At 35.6% G+C, this 17,454-nt stretch overlaps 1 protein-coding gene across 1 annotated transcript in view; it reads left to right on the plus strand.

Annotated features, from left to right (window-relative positions):
* Positions 1–17,454, plus strand: part of CNTN5 (contactin 5) — a 488,151-nt gene that overhangs the window by 164,760 nt on the left and 305,937 nt on the right. Inside the window, exon 6 of the mRNA XM_046638244.1 lies at positions 7,611–7,814. Coding sequence (XP_046494200.1) covers positions 7,611–7,814 — 204 coding nt within the window. The remainder of the gene's footprint in view (positions 1–7,610; positions 7,815–17,454) is intronic.

The raw sequence follows: 17,454 nt of genomic DNA on the forward strand, positions 1-17,454 counted from the left end.
TTGAAGCCACTATGAATCAGGTTTTTAATTTTTCAAATAAAGATCTACGCTCAATAAGAATTCTTGGTCAAGTTATTGATCTTTGTATCTTAGCTTCCTCAGCCGTACAATGAGGTTACCTATCCCTGTAAGGGTTAAATAAATTAACATAAGGCATACTGTCCAGTACATATTAAGTGCTATACAAGTTTACTAGATCCTACTGGTGCCACACCCAGATCTCCTTCACCTGGTTAATGCATCCATCCTGCAGCTGCTCCTTCTACAGAGAACTTCCCTTAACTAGGAAATTGTGCTCCCTGCCCTACTGCATCTCACCTTCCCCAGCCAGCAGCCAATAACCAACTGATGCAGGGGAGGAGGGTACAAAACACTGGATCTCTTTACCTTCCTTTCCTCACTCACCAAAATGCAATGAAGTTTGTGTTCCAGAGCCCCAAGTGGGATTAGTCTTAAACTAATCTCTGCCAGGGACCACATGCTTGCTTAGCCTTTGTTTTTTGCCTTACCCTATCCTATTTCCTGGGAACACTCTATCAATAAATTACATTCAAAAGAAACCCCTTCTCAGACTGTTTCTAAGACAATAAATGTTCACTGTCGTTGTTATTGTTATTATTAAGCAGTCTAATGTTCTGACTTAATGAGGAAAAACTTTAAGATTTCCTTGGTCATGTCTAATGGATGGACTACAGTCTGCCAGTAATTCTCCATGCATATCTTTGCTTTCAGTTAAGCTCTTCATAACTTTGATGAGCACATCAAGGTCATCTTCCCTAGCAGGATTCTAGGGCGCATACATTCTGCTGTTGATTAACAGTTGGGATTTGTGGGCTTTAACAATAAATTGTGGGAAATCTAGAGTGGATGCTTTTCCACGCAAAGTTCGAAGCCAAAGTGGAACTTGTGCCAGTGACTATTGTACACTGTTTGGTAAATTCTGGTCCCTCACCTGACGCAGTTTACAACTCAGTAAAAATAACTTTAAAACTCTTGAGCAAAGCAAGAAATTTAGGTTGCATTTTGAAAAGAGTTAGCAATGACCTTTATCTCTAGACACAGGACTCCTGGGATTAAAAAAAGAAGAAGAAAAAAAAGTCCTCTGTAGTGTGAAGCATTCCACAGAGAAAATAAAAATAGCTACTGTCACCCCGTTCCCGTAATCACTTGAACTCTAGAACTTGGAATTCACTTACTCAGAGTCATTTGAGTTGTGGATCGTAAGAGAATGTCAGTTTACTACTGTTTCTGTTATAAATAGTCTTTTGTTTATCTTTCACTTTCTTAAAGGTGTTTTGAATTATATGCGCATAAAATTTTATTTTGTCTTGGTGACATATAATTTTGAAGCAGAACTGTGCTGCTTCTGACTGTACGTAACAAACATAATGAAAATAGATGTCTCAAAAACTTTAAAAAAAGGAGAATTAACACTTTGTTTTGTTCCACCAAGATAACTGAAATTTTTGTGATAATACAACTTGCCTTTGTATTAAAGTAATTTCATTTTTAGAACATACAACAAACGTTCTTTCTTGCATTCTTCACAACATTAAAAAAAAAAATCTTCATTCTCTCAGCATTAACCAAGTGTCAGTTAGACAACTTTATTCTATTGTCACTCTCAGGATCTTTGCCTCTGGCTATGTTTTATAGGTGAAACTTTGACACTTGCAGAAAATAAATCCAACTGGATAAGGCTCAAGGTGAATCTGAGTTGTACCAAATCCTGCAGTATACGAGGTCATTTATCCCGAGCCAATAGCTATCCTTTCTGAGCAGTTCTTGCATGTTAATCACTCACATTTAAATGGTTTATGTAATCCTCAGTATAACCACATAATATAGACATTACTATCCCATTTTATGGACACTGAAATTGAGGTTCAGCAAGATTAGAATCTAATAATTGAAGCAGTATGATAGAATGATTAAAAAAATAGGCTTAGAATGAATCAAATTTTAGCTTTTTCTCTGATACTTAGCTGTAATTTTCCACTGGTCCCTTCTCTTATTGGAGTCTCAGACTTTTGATGTTGAACATGATTATGATGATAATAATAGCTACATCTAGTTCTGCAGTACTAAACTTACGTGTAGTATCTCATTTAACCTACAACTTTTTCCTTTAATTGCATTTTAAAGATGAGAAGACTAAAGCTTTAGTAAAATTAAACAGCTTACTCAAAGGTATATAGTTGGTAGATCATGATCCATCCCTGAAACTCTAGTCTTTGTGAGCTCAAAGTCCAAGGTCTTATTCACTCACAATGCTGCCTTCTAATCTATGTGTGTGTTTGCGTCGAGGGGACTAAGTGGAAAAATGTGTATAAAGTGTGTGACTCATATAAACTCTCAAGTTACTTCCTTTACTAGCCCCACCTTGCATCTCCATAATACCATAAACAGTGTTTTGCATGTAATAATTGATCGCTACTTACTTGTTGGTACTCTCAGTTGTCTTGATCTCAGTCCCCATCCTAAATCCAGCAGCCAAAAAAATTCTTATAGATGACCCATTTAATAACTTGAGCTGCCAAATCAGCTTCCTCAACAAAGTGTCAGTGACCATGTTCAAGTAGAGCCAAAATGACTGACCACCAATGGAGGCTATTAACCTGAGAAAGAGGTTGACATTTAATGCCCCTGCAACCTCTGTCCAATTTACCGGGTAGAATAAATCATGAAAATACTTCATAGTAACTTTGTAAACATGATCTTGTCTCTTTTTGCATTGACAGTACATTCTAGATTCTTAAAACAGCCTACGTTATTTCTCAGTGTCAGTATTTAGCCCAACTTCAAACATCATCTTTGACTCATATTCTCAAGGCCCAAGGAAGTCTATGTAGTCCTAAGAAAATTTGGAAGGAAGTTTAAAAAGTGAAAAAAAAAAAAGCCACTCTTATTCTTAAAACTTAGAGAGATTTATAAAAATACATATATGGATATTTTTATCCTAACTATTCATTTATTCATCAAACATTTATTGAGCAACTACATGCCAGGCATCTTGTTGGGTTCTATGAATGTAGTGGTGAAGAAAGTAAATTTAGTCTCTACCTTGCCAAGAATACTTGATGTGGCTAAGGATGACATTTTCTATCACAATGAAGGTATCAATCAGCAATAGAAAAAGATATTTCCCACTAATTTCAGGTCATATTCCCTTATGCTCAGTAATAATGGATAATTAATAAGACAGTTCTCTATAATTTCCTTCATGATTTTATTAATTCTAAAACACAAAATGGTAACATCAGCTACAAACTTTTAAAAGCAAAATAATTGTAGTGCCAATTTTTAAAGCTGAATTGTTTGTTCCTGTAACTTACTAAATCCTCCTATTCAAGTATCTTCACATCAACTAATTCATCAAAAAAAGAAGGGAGAAGTGTCATAACAGAAGATGGAATTGTGAAAACAAATACGATTACAAGGCAATTAGTAAAAATTAAAATACTTATGACATATACTCTACTAATCAACATCCAGTGAAAATTTATGCAAAGATATGTCAAATTATAAGTAAAAAATTTAAAAAACAAACTAAAAAATTATATTTTTATAATGAGCAAATTATAGTTATTTCACAGATATAACATTCAATCTCACATCACGTGAACTAACCAGAAAAGGATAAGATCAGAGATTTTGGTAAATAGAGTTCCTTAACTGAAAATTTTACCATAGACCATAAAATGAAGCCTATCACAAAAATGGAGAAGCTTTTGATTTTTAGGTTTTCCTTTTTGTAGCTGACAAGGATAAAGAAAACAAGCTCCCTAGAAGAGTTGCGTTATTGAGTAGTGAACAAGTCAGATGCTATATCCGTTGTGTTCTTTCCAAATCCTTTGACCCAAAGCTTCTAATGTGTACACACGTTATTAGAAAGAAGAATGGTTATTTTCTAATTTGTAGTTATATTAAAGAATGTTAAAATGCGTCACATATAATTACACATTGAAATTGTTTTCAAGGAGTTCAGAGAGTCTAGTATAAAATTTCATTCTCCTTTTTCATACTTTTTTTATTAACGGCACTACAGTTATGAGAAATAAGTATCATTGCCCATATGAGTACTCTTGTTTTTATACCCTGTAGATGTGGAAATATGTCATTTAAGTAATCATCTTATTTGTCAGAAAAGCAAAGAGAAGACTGTCTGTTTTGTGACACTGAATCAATTATAGCAATTTTGTTGAAAGTCTGAAATGCATGAAGCCATGAAACCTAGACGTTCAATTAGAACAATAGATGGAGCCAACCCAAAAACTTTTCTGCTCCCAAAATTTAGAAATCATAAGTAAAATAAAGAAAATTTCAGTATACAGCTAAGCTCACAAGAAAGTAAAGGAAATCCTCAGGTATCAGAAACAAATAAGAACTAAAATCCAGGACTAAGATCCCAACTTAAATTTAGGAATAGTGTTAATCCTGAGGCGATCTTGGCAGCAAGGTGGATTGTTTATATGTCATGGAAATAGATTCTAAAATCTAGGACCCAGAGGATAAATGTTCATGCTGGGATAAAGGATAAGATTTGAGTCTATCTGAGAGAGGAAGTTAGAACAGCAATGCCTGCTTCAAGCTAGGACCGTAAGGGGCTATGCCCTCAGTGAACTAGAATGATTCTTGCTGACTCAAGGAGAAAGATGAAAAATCTCCCAAGAGAAATGAAAACCTCAAGCCAACACAGCACATGGGTTCATAGGCCAAATGTACGCCACCACATAGTACAAAAACTGTGGTAATAAAATTTAACATAAATATTGATCCCAAATAGATACTACCCAAGTAGGACTTTTGGTAGAAGCTGACAAAAAACCATCTTTAAGAGACTCTCACAATGTGGGACGCACAGAATATCTCAAAAAGTAGTCATTGTCTGCTAACATAAGGAGTATTCACTGAAGAATCATATCAAGGACTTCTAAAACATTTTTAATTGTCTTAGCTAAACATAGTATTAAAAGAACTTTAGAAAAATGGGAAAATCACAATTGACCAACTAGTCTCAATATGCTTCTGAAATGAATAATAATATTAAAATTTTAATACTTAACAAATCAGCTTGCATTAAGATATTTTTAAAGACCATCACAATTGGTATGAAACAAAGTGGTATATGAAGCTAAAGACTGTGAGTCCAGGGCCAGCTATGTTTTACTGCCTTCTTGAGGTATTTTATAATCCTCAGACTCTGACTTTTTAATAAAAATATAGTTAATGCTTGTTTTGTGTGATAGTAAATTTTGAAAAATATATTAAATAACTGCTTATGGAGAATGGAAAACCTTATAGGAGAAAGTAAAAAGCCATCTTGAGAGAGATTGAGCCCGGCTCAATAATTTTATTTTTGGAACAAGCAGAAAATCCAATCCAAACTCAGATTGTTAGCTTTTCTATTATGTACCATTTCTACTTTTTATCCTTCTTGGAATTATGAAATCCTTTGCTATGTAAAACTGAAAAATTATTTTAAAAACTAAATGAGCATTTTGAACTCCATTTACCTGTAAAATTTGAGGAAATGTCAATTTTGTGTAAATACTTTTTTTCTATTCTAAAAATATTTTACAAAACATTGGCTAAACAAACACTATCAGTATAACAGAAATAGTATTTTAATGAATGATGGCCTTTAATTTAATTGTTCACTGCTTTCTTTTTCCCCAAATTTCAAGTAATACAAACCAAAAATTGAGATAACGCCAGTAAAATCTAACCTAAAATAAATTGCAAAAATATCAAAATGTTTGTGAGTGATGTGTGAACAAAAAATGAAACTCTTATTATAATACAGAAGAATTCATATTGTTAAATGTAAGAAGTCCTTGAGTTGACAGTCTAGTTTAGCAGTGTGAGAAGAGAATGAATCTCTGGGTTTTCTTTGAGTAAGGCTACATGGATACTCTTTCTTGGACCAATATCCTTCTTCCATTATTATGATCATCGTTCTGATTCAGATTTCTTCAGCCCTTATCTTCAGTATGCAATAGCGTCCTGTTGTTCCCTCCTGCAACTTTGCTCTTACTTAAATCCAACCTTCACAGAATCTCCAGAATAACCTACTAACATATATATCTATGTCAACCCTCTGCTGGAAAATGTCCAGTGGTGCCACACTACATATAGGATAGAGCACAAGCTCCTTAACATAACGTACACACCATGTTAATCTGTGTTTAGTAATTTAGGGTTTAATAATCCAATCTCTCCAACCTCTTCTCTTACCATGCCCTTTCTTGGATTTTTACTCCAATAACACAGAACTGTTTGTGGTGGTCCATTCATACTATTCAACTTCTTGTCTGAAGGACCTTCTTCATTTTTCTCCTCTGATTGGAATACCTTCAGCACCCATACACTCTTCATCTGGCTAGCTCCAACTAATCTTTTAAAACTTTCAAATTTATAATACCAACACTAATTTCTCCCTTGGCCTCCATATTTGAAGATAAAACTGCCTTATCAGCTTCTCTAATTGAATACCAGATAGTATGTCGAATTTAATCTGTCAGAATTACCCTCCTGGTTTTACTCCACCCACATCTCCAAAGAACTGCTCTGTCTGTCATCTTCCCATTTTAGTAAAGGTAAATATATTCTTCTGGTTGTTTAGTTACTCAGGTCCGCAGTCTTACTCTGACTCTTCTCTTTCTCACATTTCATAATCAATCCATCAGCAACTCCTGTCAACTCTACTACCACATATTTACTAGAACCAATCACTTCTCACCACTTGACCACTACTGTCACTACCACTATCATTCTAGTGCGTGTTATTTATATCTTTCATGGCTATTTTACAAAAAGCATCTTAGATTGGTGAACATTTTTCCTCCTGTTTCCCCTCTCCCTGATCCCTTCTTTGTCCTCTACTCTGTCTCTTCTCTACCCAGCAGTCAGAGAGCTTTTAAAATATAAATTTGTATGTCCTGCTCACCCCTGTCACTCTCTAGCTTTCTTAACATGCATTAGTTTTCTTCGCAGCACTTATAATGACTTGATATATACTTACTTCTTTGTGTATTCTTGTTTCATTCCCACTATACTGAAGCTCCATGAGAACTGACTCTCAACCAACATTTATTGAACAAATGAGTAAATGAATGTAGCTCAGGTGTCTCAACTGAGAATGTTTCTGCGGGTCGGCATAATTGCTTAAGTGCCCCTCTCCCATGATCTCTTTACAATAGAATATACATCCCCATTTCTTTATTCCACATTGTTTCATAGTTTTGGGTAGGTCTCTCCCATTAGACTGATTTTTGAGAATTGGAAACTCTCTCTCTCATCTTTTTAATTTCAGTGATGTCATAGTGCCAATCATCTAATACACATCCAACACACATTGGAATTGAATGGATGGATGGGTGGATGGATGGATGAAGGCTAAATATCCTTAAGAAATATTTCAGCTCTTTCTGTAATCATTAAGAGCAACAGTCCTTTGAACATAAAATACTAAATTATAATAGATATCTGGATCAAATATGTATAGCTTTGCAATATATCTAACAATTAGTAAAGACTTTATTGTTTGAGCTTTAACTGTTAGTAAAATAATTTCTGTCTTTCAACAATTGAATTTTGTGTATTTTCAGAGATCATCTATAGCTGGGTATTTAACGAGTTCCCTTCCTTTGTGGCGGAAGACAGTCGGCGGTTCATTTCCCAGGAGACAGGCAACCTTTATATTTCTAAAGTCCAAACATCAGATGTTGGCAGCTATATTTGTCTGGTGAAAAACACAGTGACAAATGCTCGAGTACTTAGTCCTCCAACACCACTCACTCTGCGTAACGATGGTAAGTTGCATGGCCTGGAGTGAAATGGTCAGCCGTCTCAGATGTGAAAAACAAAGATCTATTAGTGTTTTTCTAAGCGCTTAAACCCAGCACAAATAACATAAGAAGGCACTTGCTATATTTAGAAACGCTACATTTTTAGTCTGATTATGCATACCTTAGGATAAAAACTTTGACTTAGGAAAGTGATGATCTGCGGATGAGAAATATTAGCTACATTGCTACCTTAATGCCAAAAAGGGAGAGAGAATCAGAAGAAGATGAAGTGTAATAAAGACTCCACAGTTCTTTTCTTGGCTCTTTAGTGCCTCTATATAGCATATGTGTATGAATTGCAAGCATTTTATAGGTTCACTTTTCATTACATTTTTATTTTAGCTACCTTCAAATTGAATGTTCAGCTTTTAATACTTCATGGTATAGTTATAATTGTTATTATTACTTTTCCAATAATAGGAGCAGTTGGAACTTTAACTTTTAAGTGCAATTCAGGCAGAAATGATGATTCTATAATTATAGGTATTGCCATCTATCTAAAGTATCTTCAAATTTAAACACCTCATTTGTAGTTATAGACATTTACAGTTAAGCATCTCATTAAAGAAGTCAAGTGTTATATTAGAGTTGATATATGATATGTGGCTTGCTCTGTCATGCAATAAAAAATCTATGAAAGCGTTATTAAGAAGTGAGCTTGAGAATCCTGATTGATTGTGAAGCTTAAAAAATAATCTGTTTCAACACTACTCTTTTATATGATTAGTTTTAGAATATATGTTTCTGGAATGTACAATCAAAGTTATATTACAAGATTTTTGCTTACCACTTCATTTCTCATATATTTAGACTTCATAGTATATATAATATAATATTTATATATATGCATATATATATATAGTAGTACTAATCCTACCAGGTAGAGGGTATAAATGCAATATCTATTTTAGAGGCAAGGAAGCCAATATTAGAGAGATGAAGGGACCTACCAAAGGTCACACAACTAGGTAATGGCATGGAGGAATAGATGGGAAACAAGAATATAAATTGAGAGAACAATTCAGAGGCTATCAAAACTAACCAGCCGAAAGGCGACGAGGGACAGAAGGTAAGCAGTGGTAACAGCATTGGTGGACAGGAAACATGTGTGGATGTTAAGGACGTAGAATTATCAGGATACGATGATTGATTAAACATAGGGCTCTGCAGTAGGAGGAAGCGTTGGCATAGTTCATTGAACGGTGATGATTCTCTTCATGAGACCAGATAACACAGATGAGGGAATAAATGAGGAGTTAGTGAATATGAGGAATTCAGTTTTGGGTATGATGAGATAAAATATCCGTGGGAAATCTATGTGGAAATACACAGTAGGTATCAGGTATATATGCCTAATATCATAAGAGAGAGCTAGGCTAGAGAAAGAAATTTAATCTACACGTCACTGTGTATTCCATCACTATAGTTAAAGCCATGAATGTGTATATAGTATGCCAACTTCAGGATTATATAAGAATATCTATAAGGGTGAAAAGAAAAAAGGAAAATAGATATGCGTTTTTAAAATGTATCTAGGTAAAAGCTTAGAGTTGAGGTGATTCTCTATAAACCATTTCCATAAAATTTCTGAGCATTTTCTCATTAATTTCTTGAGAATTGAAAGCATCTTTGTCTGAAAATTGCAATATTTTGCTAACTGGCCAATAACTGGTTCCATTTACACTATCCATTTATGCAACAACATTTTACATTTGGATGGTGCCTAAGGCTGAGGAGGCTCTTCCTTCTTTTCACACAATAGATCTTAACGTGACATTGATCATCACACGGGACAGTAGCACATGTACAAGTCAGAATCCAAAATTGATACCACCTTCACTAGTAATTCAAAAATTTGGTACCCATGTTCAACAGCCTCCTTTATTTCATTGCCCAAATGTATCACTTAACTTTACCATCTACCTTCCATGGTCAAATATTTCAGGAATAATTAGAGAAAGTTTTTCCTACTATTTAAACTCCCTTCCACTTCTGTCTTTTATTGCTCTTGTTTGGCAAAACCCCAACTCATTATACCTTTACTCTGCAACTGACTTGAGAATCTGAGAGCTACTAGAGAGTTACAGCTGCCATGGACTCATGATCACCACCTCCAAATGGAACTTCAACATCGTCACTCAATCCTACTAAGTTTCTGTGGATGGTTAATCTCTAACTCTCCCAAAAGTTTTTGGAAGCTTCTCTGCTTTCCTTAAACTGGACTGCCCCACTACTACTTCACAAAAACTGTATCAAATTCATCTTTGTACTAATAAAATTCAAATCTAACTACATCTCCATCCATGCTGTTCTTCCTTCACCTTATTCCAATTGAGAAACTGTACTGTTCCTTCTCTTATTAGAACCACTCCCTCCATCCTTGATTGTTGATTTTCATTTCCTCTGGCCTTTTCAGAACATTGTACTGTTAGTCATTACTTTTTTTTTTTTTTTTGAGGAAGATTAGCCCTGAGCTAACATCCACTGCCAATCCTCCTCTTTTTGCTGAGGAAGACTGGCCCTGAGCTAACATCCGTGCCCATCTTCCTCTACTTTATATGTGGGACACCTACCACAGCATGGCTTGCCAAGCAGTGCCATGTCCGCACCAGTGATCTGAACCAGTGAACCCCGGGCCGCCAAAGCAGAACGTGTGCACTTAAGTGCTGCACCACCAGGCCGGCCCCAGTTATTAATTCTTACATAACCAATACTATGTCACTAAACTAATAAATATTTTTTAGTCATCATATTAATTAAGTTTACTGAAGCAGTTGAAACTGTTGACTAATGTTTTCTTTTATGAACATCTATATTTTCAAAGAATCATTACTTGAGCAGTACTATATGAAAGGCTCAATAAAGCAATACAAATAAGTAAAATGAAAGTGTTATTAAAGTTAACATTTAAATGAAAAACAAACAGGTAGAAAACATCTGTTAACTTTCAATGACATCATTCAATAACTGTCTTATTTAAGATTTTATGAAAGAAGTTAGAAAACTCATGGTTCTTCTTTGTGTAAATTATCTAAGGTTATTGTTTTCTTGATGGTTATTTGTCTACTACTGTTTATTTTTTATCATAGTAATACATCCACGTCAAATGAATGTAGTGGTTTCTAAGTGCTGATGATAAAAAAAGAAAAAGCCTCCACACCTCCCTCACATGAAATCCCACTCTCTAAAGCCAACTTCTTACCTGCTCCCTTTTTAATTCATGAGGTTCTCATATGCTAGAAAACATCTATGCTTTTTGTTTAATCAAGTTTAGACAATAATTGTTGACTCCCTCATATGATAAATATACATATGCTTCTTCAATCCTCCTCTGTTTTATATTTATGTAGTAGTTTCTGTTGCTTACTTTTTTAACTTTGATAATGTACTTAAATCTCTACTGTTCTCTTAACTCTTGAAAATAATTCTTCACTTCCTATGACATAAACTGAAGATATTTTTATTCCTCTTTTTTCCTTTACCATTTCTACACTACTTTTATGTTCTTTTGTCTGCCACTTTGACATTATCTCCAGCACATACAGCCATGTGTTCTAAACTTGCCCATAAACTAACTGTAAAAGCTGAAAATCAATAGATGTTTACAAATTATCACTATATAATTATCATTCAGTATCATATTGTTAAAAGTTTTTAAGTTATTTTTAGATATGTATGCTGTATTAGATATGTTTTTCATAAGTGGCACAAATTGAATATAACAGGGAGAATAAGATTGTGATACATTTTGGATGTGGTTTTTCTTAAAATTCCACTCTACAAACACAATCAATAGTTTCACTAATAGTTTTGAAATATAAACATGAGTCAGCACAATGCAAAGGGTAAATGAAGCCATTGATGTGGTTAAGAAAGCCCATGAAAAGAGTATGAAATGAAGAGAAGTCAGCTTAGGACTAAGCCTTGAGTAATCCAAATTTGATTGGAAGGGTAAAGAATGAAAATCCTACAAAAGATAATGAAAAGGAGGGGTCAGAGAGATAGCAGGAAAAACAATAGTGTAGTGCGAAGGAAGCCAAGGGAAATGAGTGTTTCAACAAGAAATGGCATGCAGCTCAAGATGGTGGACTAGGTGCATGTGTTTGTTGCCTTTCCCCCTTCTGAGACCCTACAAGAACTTCATATCATCAATGAGAACGCTAAAGGAGAGGAAGAACTTCACTAACAAGTGACACATTTTGATATATTTCTATAGGAATAAGGAAGGATATGAGTTAAAGGATTAAACAGGTGGAGAAACTAAAACCTAGAATAAAGTTTAAGGGATCTAAAGAAGGGGCTAAAGACAGTGTGCCCAGTGGAAGCCTGAAGCTCTGAAATCAAAGGGTGAGCATAAGAAATGGGACTGAACAAAGGGAGAGTGGAGCTATGTATGTGGACTATCTGTTTCAGTGAAATACTGGAATCCCTTCTCTTCCTTGTCCTTACATGCAAAAGGACCAAAGGGTATGTCTCTTAACGATGTGAATGAACTTTCTGGGAAAGCTAATGTTCTTAATGTGAATGGTGGCACACAATGCAAAACCTTCTCATTCTGTCATGTGGGTGTCTGCAGCCTGAGAGCCAGTGCCTTCCTTGCCTTCACATCAAAGCAGAGCTGACTGTCAACACACCTCACCCGGCCATCCCCCCACCGCCACCTCAGAAGGGAACCAATTCTACAGACAGGGGAACCCACAACAACCACCAAGCTTCTCAGACTTGACATTTATATGTAATCCTAAGTTAACAGTTTCTATTAAAAATTACTGAGCTAATTGAATGATTACAGAATTCATACCAGGATGATGTGTGAAAAACTTTCAATATTATTCCAAGAAAGGCATAGATTAGACTGCAGCATTTTTAAATCAAAAACTTTCATATCACTATTTGATCTCTTTTCAAAAAAAAAATAATTGAAAAGAGTGTTCATAAGAAGGACATGTTCCTGAATGTTTTGTCAAGTAGGTGGCATACATTAAACACTTAGTCTGAAAATAAAAATAGAATACGATTGCAAATGAATCCATTTTTTATTGTGCCACAGTCAGCTGCAATTCCTGCTGGGTTTTACAAACCTCTTAGTGCAGAGACAGACATTATAATAGATATTTCTGCAAGCTGGGCAAACACCTCTGCAGGGGTTTGAATATAAAATTTATGTTTAATCTGCTGTGACCATCGAGTTAGCTATAAAAATCATTTCAAGAACATTGTGCTTTTACACTTCTCTGAAAAAAAGTAGACATTTCTAAAAATAATAGAGGTTATATACAGAGGTACATTAGCTTCTTTCAAGCATAAATAAAATTTTATTTATAAACTATTGTAGGATATATTGTCTTAGCTTGGGCTCTCATAAAGCAAAGCTCCAAACAAAATTTGCTTGTAGGTGGTTTATTTGAAACTTACCCCAGAGAGCAGGAGTGTGGGATGAGGTGGGGTTGAGGAGGGAAATGGTGATAAGGGGGCTGTATCAGAGATGACCACTTCTACAGGCAGCTGGAGCTTCATCCCCCAGGACACGAGCCATATGAAATGCACTCAGAATAGTCTCCTTGATGGACGTATCATTGGGCTTCCATCTCCCATTCCCCGAGGGTGGCTCACAGGGAGTTAACTCCCGTGCATTTGCAGGTTGCCCTCAAGTTGCAACTGTGTGAAACTGGTTGCACTTGTACAGACCTGGTTGCAGTTGTGGTTGCAGGAGGCAAAATTCTGGCCAAGATCATTTGAACTGGCTCACAAAATGTGTCTGAAAGATGGGTGATAGTATAGAGAATTTTTACAGCCTTAGGACATTTCCTTACAGAAAGGAATTCCATCTAATACTGATATAAATTCAAATATCCTAATGTTGAAGATTGATTTTTCTTATAAATTAAGCCTCTATCATTTATCGATTCACTCAGTAAGTATGTTGTATCCATTGTGCATTAGGTTCTGTGACATGAGTCCAGATCCACATATAAGGGTTTTGAGGAGCTCACAGGCTAGTGAGAATGACAGATAATTACAATGCAGTGCTATGATAGATATATATGCATGTGCTGCTATGGTAACCCCAAATAGGAACATCTAACCTATGTGACACATCAGGAAATACTTCCTGGAAGAGGTGACTTCTGATTTGAGTTTTGAAGATAATTTGGCATTAAATGAATAAGTAAAGAAAACGTCCTTGAGTATCCACCAAGTGCAAGTATAGGAGAGAGCATGATGTAATTGCACTTGAGTTAAAACACAAACAACGAGGAGGCATGAAAGTGGAGAGGAGCAAGGGGTCCTACCATGAAAGACTTTATTGCCCATGCTATTATCAAAGCAACGGCAGAATTTTGGAAGATTTTAAATGCATGAGTGACATGATCAGATTTTCCTCAACTGACACTGGAAAATTATCCCCATGCATTCACAAATGTGTCAGATACCTTGTTAGGCGCTGGGGATATAAGTGTGGGTAAACCAAATACAGGAACTGTCTCTGTGTAGTTTACAGTCTAAGACGAAGGAGGATATTACCCTAAATACTGTGTGTAACTGTGCATCCCAGCATCTGCCTGCCCTTGTTCAGTGCCCCAGGAGGGCCCCCTGAGGCCAATCTCACATATTGCATTAAAAACAAAAGAAACAAATCTAACTCCAACAGCATTTGTGAGTAATACAGATTTTTACTAGACGTTTGGAGAGTAATGAATGAAGTGCTTGCATTCCACATGACACAGCAAAACTTATTAAACACTCTCCCTTTAACTACATCTCTCTTTTGCCAAGATTTCACTCCTGCAACTGCCCTATCTCTCCCTCAATACGCCTCTGACTCTCCCCACGAACATTGTCGCCTCTAGTCTCCCTTCAGGGTCTCACTGTGTCTGTCTTATGTATGGCAATTTCATACTTTCATTTCTCCTCTCATTTGAGTTCCCATCCCAGTTCTGGAGGCGTTTTTTTTTTTTTTAGCTTATTTTATTTTTATTTAACCCACACTTACATTTAATTACTACATGTGAGGTGTTGTTCTAAAAACTTTACAAGGATTAAAGTGAAAGAATTGAAAATGTATACAAGTAAATCTTAACTAAAAAGAAGTTGAGGCTGTTCTCTTAATATCATGCAAGATATTAAATGCATCTCAATGGATAGAGAGGATCACTACATTCTGCTGTTAGGTTCAATTCTCCGGGAAGATGTAGCGAAGCACCTTCCCCCAGCCCACTATGTACAGGACCAGGCTCCTCACTCCTCTTCTGGTCCAGGTGGGATCTTCTCTTACAACATCCCCCTTCTTCCATAGGCAGCATTTTCCCAATCCTGTTCCCTGGGGCTATAGTGACGCCACAGTGGTACAGAGAGGATAATAAAAAAAGAAAAGAAAAGGAAAGAATCACAGTCCATAGGTCCTTTTCTCATCCCTGGAGTTGTATAATACAGTAGAGAGAAGAACAATTGAAGAAGTAACTTGAGAAAGTGAGTGGGAATAGATTCAGACGTGCAGAAAGATTGGCCTTTGTTAGAGAATCCATGTCACAATGGAGAGAAAAATAAAGACTACAGATGCAGATAACCTACTATTTGGTGGTGGAAAGTCTGATGGCTTTTTTTTAAAGTGAACTACAGGCAAAGTCATCAGCTGAGAATGTATGTGTAAATAACATATTTATTTTTAAGGCAAGAATTGTGTCAACAAGGAAATTATGCACAGAATTACCTAATTACATAATCCATTAATCAACCCCATTAATTTACTACTGAATAATGTAAGTCCTAAAAACAGTTTAAACATATTAAAAATGGTATGCCCCTGAAGACTGTAGTAGGATGAATAATGGCATCCAAGTTGTCCACATCCTAATTCCTGCAAATTTTGAATGTTACCTTATATGGTAAAGGGACTTTGCAGATGTGATTAAGTTAAGGATCTTGACATTGTGGATATTACCCTGGATTACTCTGGTTGACTAGGGTCAGCTCTAAATGTAATCACAAGTGTCCTTATAAGAGAGAAGCAGAGGGAGATTTGACCACAGAAGAGGAGAAGGCAATGTATGATGAAAGTGGAGATTGGAGTGATACGATTTAAAGATGAAAGAAGGGGCCATAGCTGAGGAATGTAAGGGATGCGACTCTAGGTGCCTGAAAAGGCAAGGAAAGGGATCCTCTCTAGAGCCTCCCAAAGGAAGATGCTCTGCCCTCAAGATGGCAAGGGAAGCCTCCTTGGTTTAGGCCCAGTGAAACTGATTTTGAACTTCCGACTTCCAGAACTGTAAGAGAATAAGTGTGTGTCATTTTAAATAAGCAAGTTTGTGGGGTTTTTTTTATAGCAACCATAGAAAACTAATACAAAGACCAAAGAGAAATCTGGAGCAAATTTTTTTCCTTACTTGTCTCTGGAATATTCATGGTTATTCTGGTAGTGTTGGAGTTGGCTTGTTCCTGCTTGCAAGAGTCAATTGTATGCATCTCTTCCCTTCTTGGTAGCTTGAAATCAGGCTCCAAACCCAGAGACCTTGCTGTTAAACAGCATTCTGCTGGTTATTTAGCATGTAAGATTAAAGTTATTGAATCAGAAATAACATTTGAAAGAATAAACATCAATTTAAATGTACCCCTGTTCTACCCCAGTCATCTCTGTTTTGCCCCTGATGAAGTAGACTGGATCTTGTTGATTGTCTCTTTCTGCTCCCTGAAATTTGGTTTGTCACTCCAACAGTGAGATGCAACAAAGTCGCTCTTATTTTCTGATCAGTCTGTTTATCACAAAGGAATATGGCAATTGGAATGGCCTTGGATATTCTTAATTTTTTCACTTTCTCCTCTAAGTTCTGCTCCTTGAGTATTGAATTTCCTACTCTAAACCCAAGAGAGTTTTTCTTCCCCTGTTTTGTATTGAAAATTTTCTATTTATGAATAGTTCCAAGAGGACTTGGAAAACTTGTGACAAGAACACTCCCATTCGGGTATATTTATGTATGCAAAGAAAGCTGAATAATATTAAGATTTTGTGTCAAGCTCTGCAGGAATATAGAAACTTATTTGGCTTTTATTAATCTTTTATTTATTCTGGTATGTGTCTCTTTGGAAAGCTTATCATCTTGTAATGACACAAATTAACTAAAAGCATCAAGAAATCATTGTATGATTTCTGAATAAAATGAATACTTTGTTTGCTCAGATGTCCTGACAATCAGTTATTTCAGACACTTCAATTTCTCCTCAAGCAGACTTATAAAAACAATTTGAATTTCTATCTATAGAGATAGGAATTTTTATCAAGAAAAACAATGTTCATCATTTTATTAACTCCCTTAATATGTCTTAGAAATTTTGAAGAATTATTTAATAAGTGCTTACAAATAAGAAGATAAATTTGTTAAACATGTATCTAACTCAGGCTTTTTCCTGGCTTCCTACATGAAAATTTGTTATTGTAATTCAGGAAATAAAATCCAAAAGGATGTAAACTTTTGATAACTGGCATTGTCACAGTAAATATGTCATTCTTAATATGAGAAAGGAATGTCAACTTTGAGGGTTTTGTAAGCGTCTTCTCAGCCTTCATCATTCTTGACCTTTTAGAAATCTGTGTTTAAAGCTGAAAATA

Source organism: Equus quagga, chromosome 14 (assembly GCF_021613505.1).
Source record: "Equus quagga isolate Etosha38 chromosome 14, UCLA_HA_Equagga_1.0, whole genome shotgun sequence".
NCBI lineage: Eukaryota > Metazoa > Chordata > Mammalia > Perissodactyla > Equidae > Equus > Equus quagga.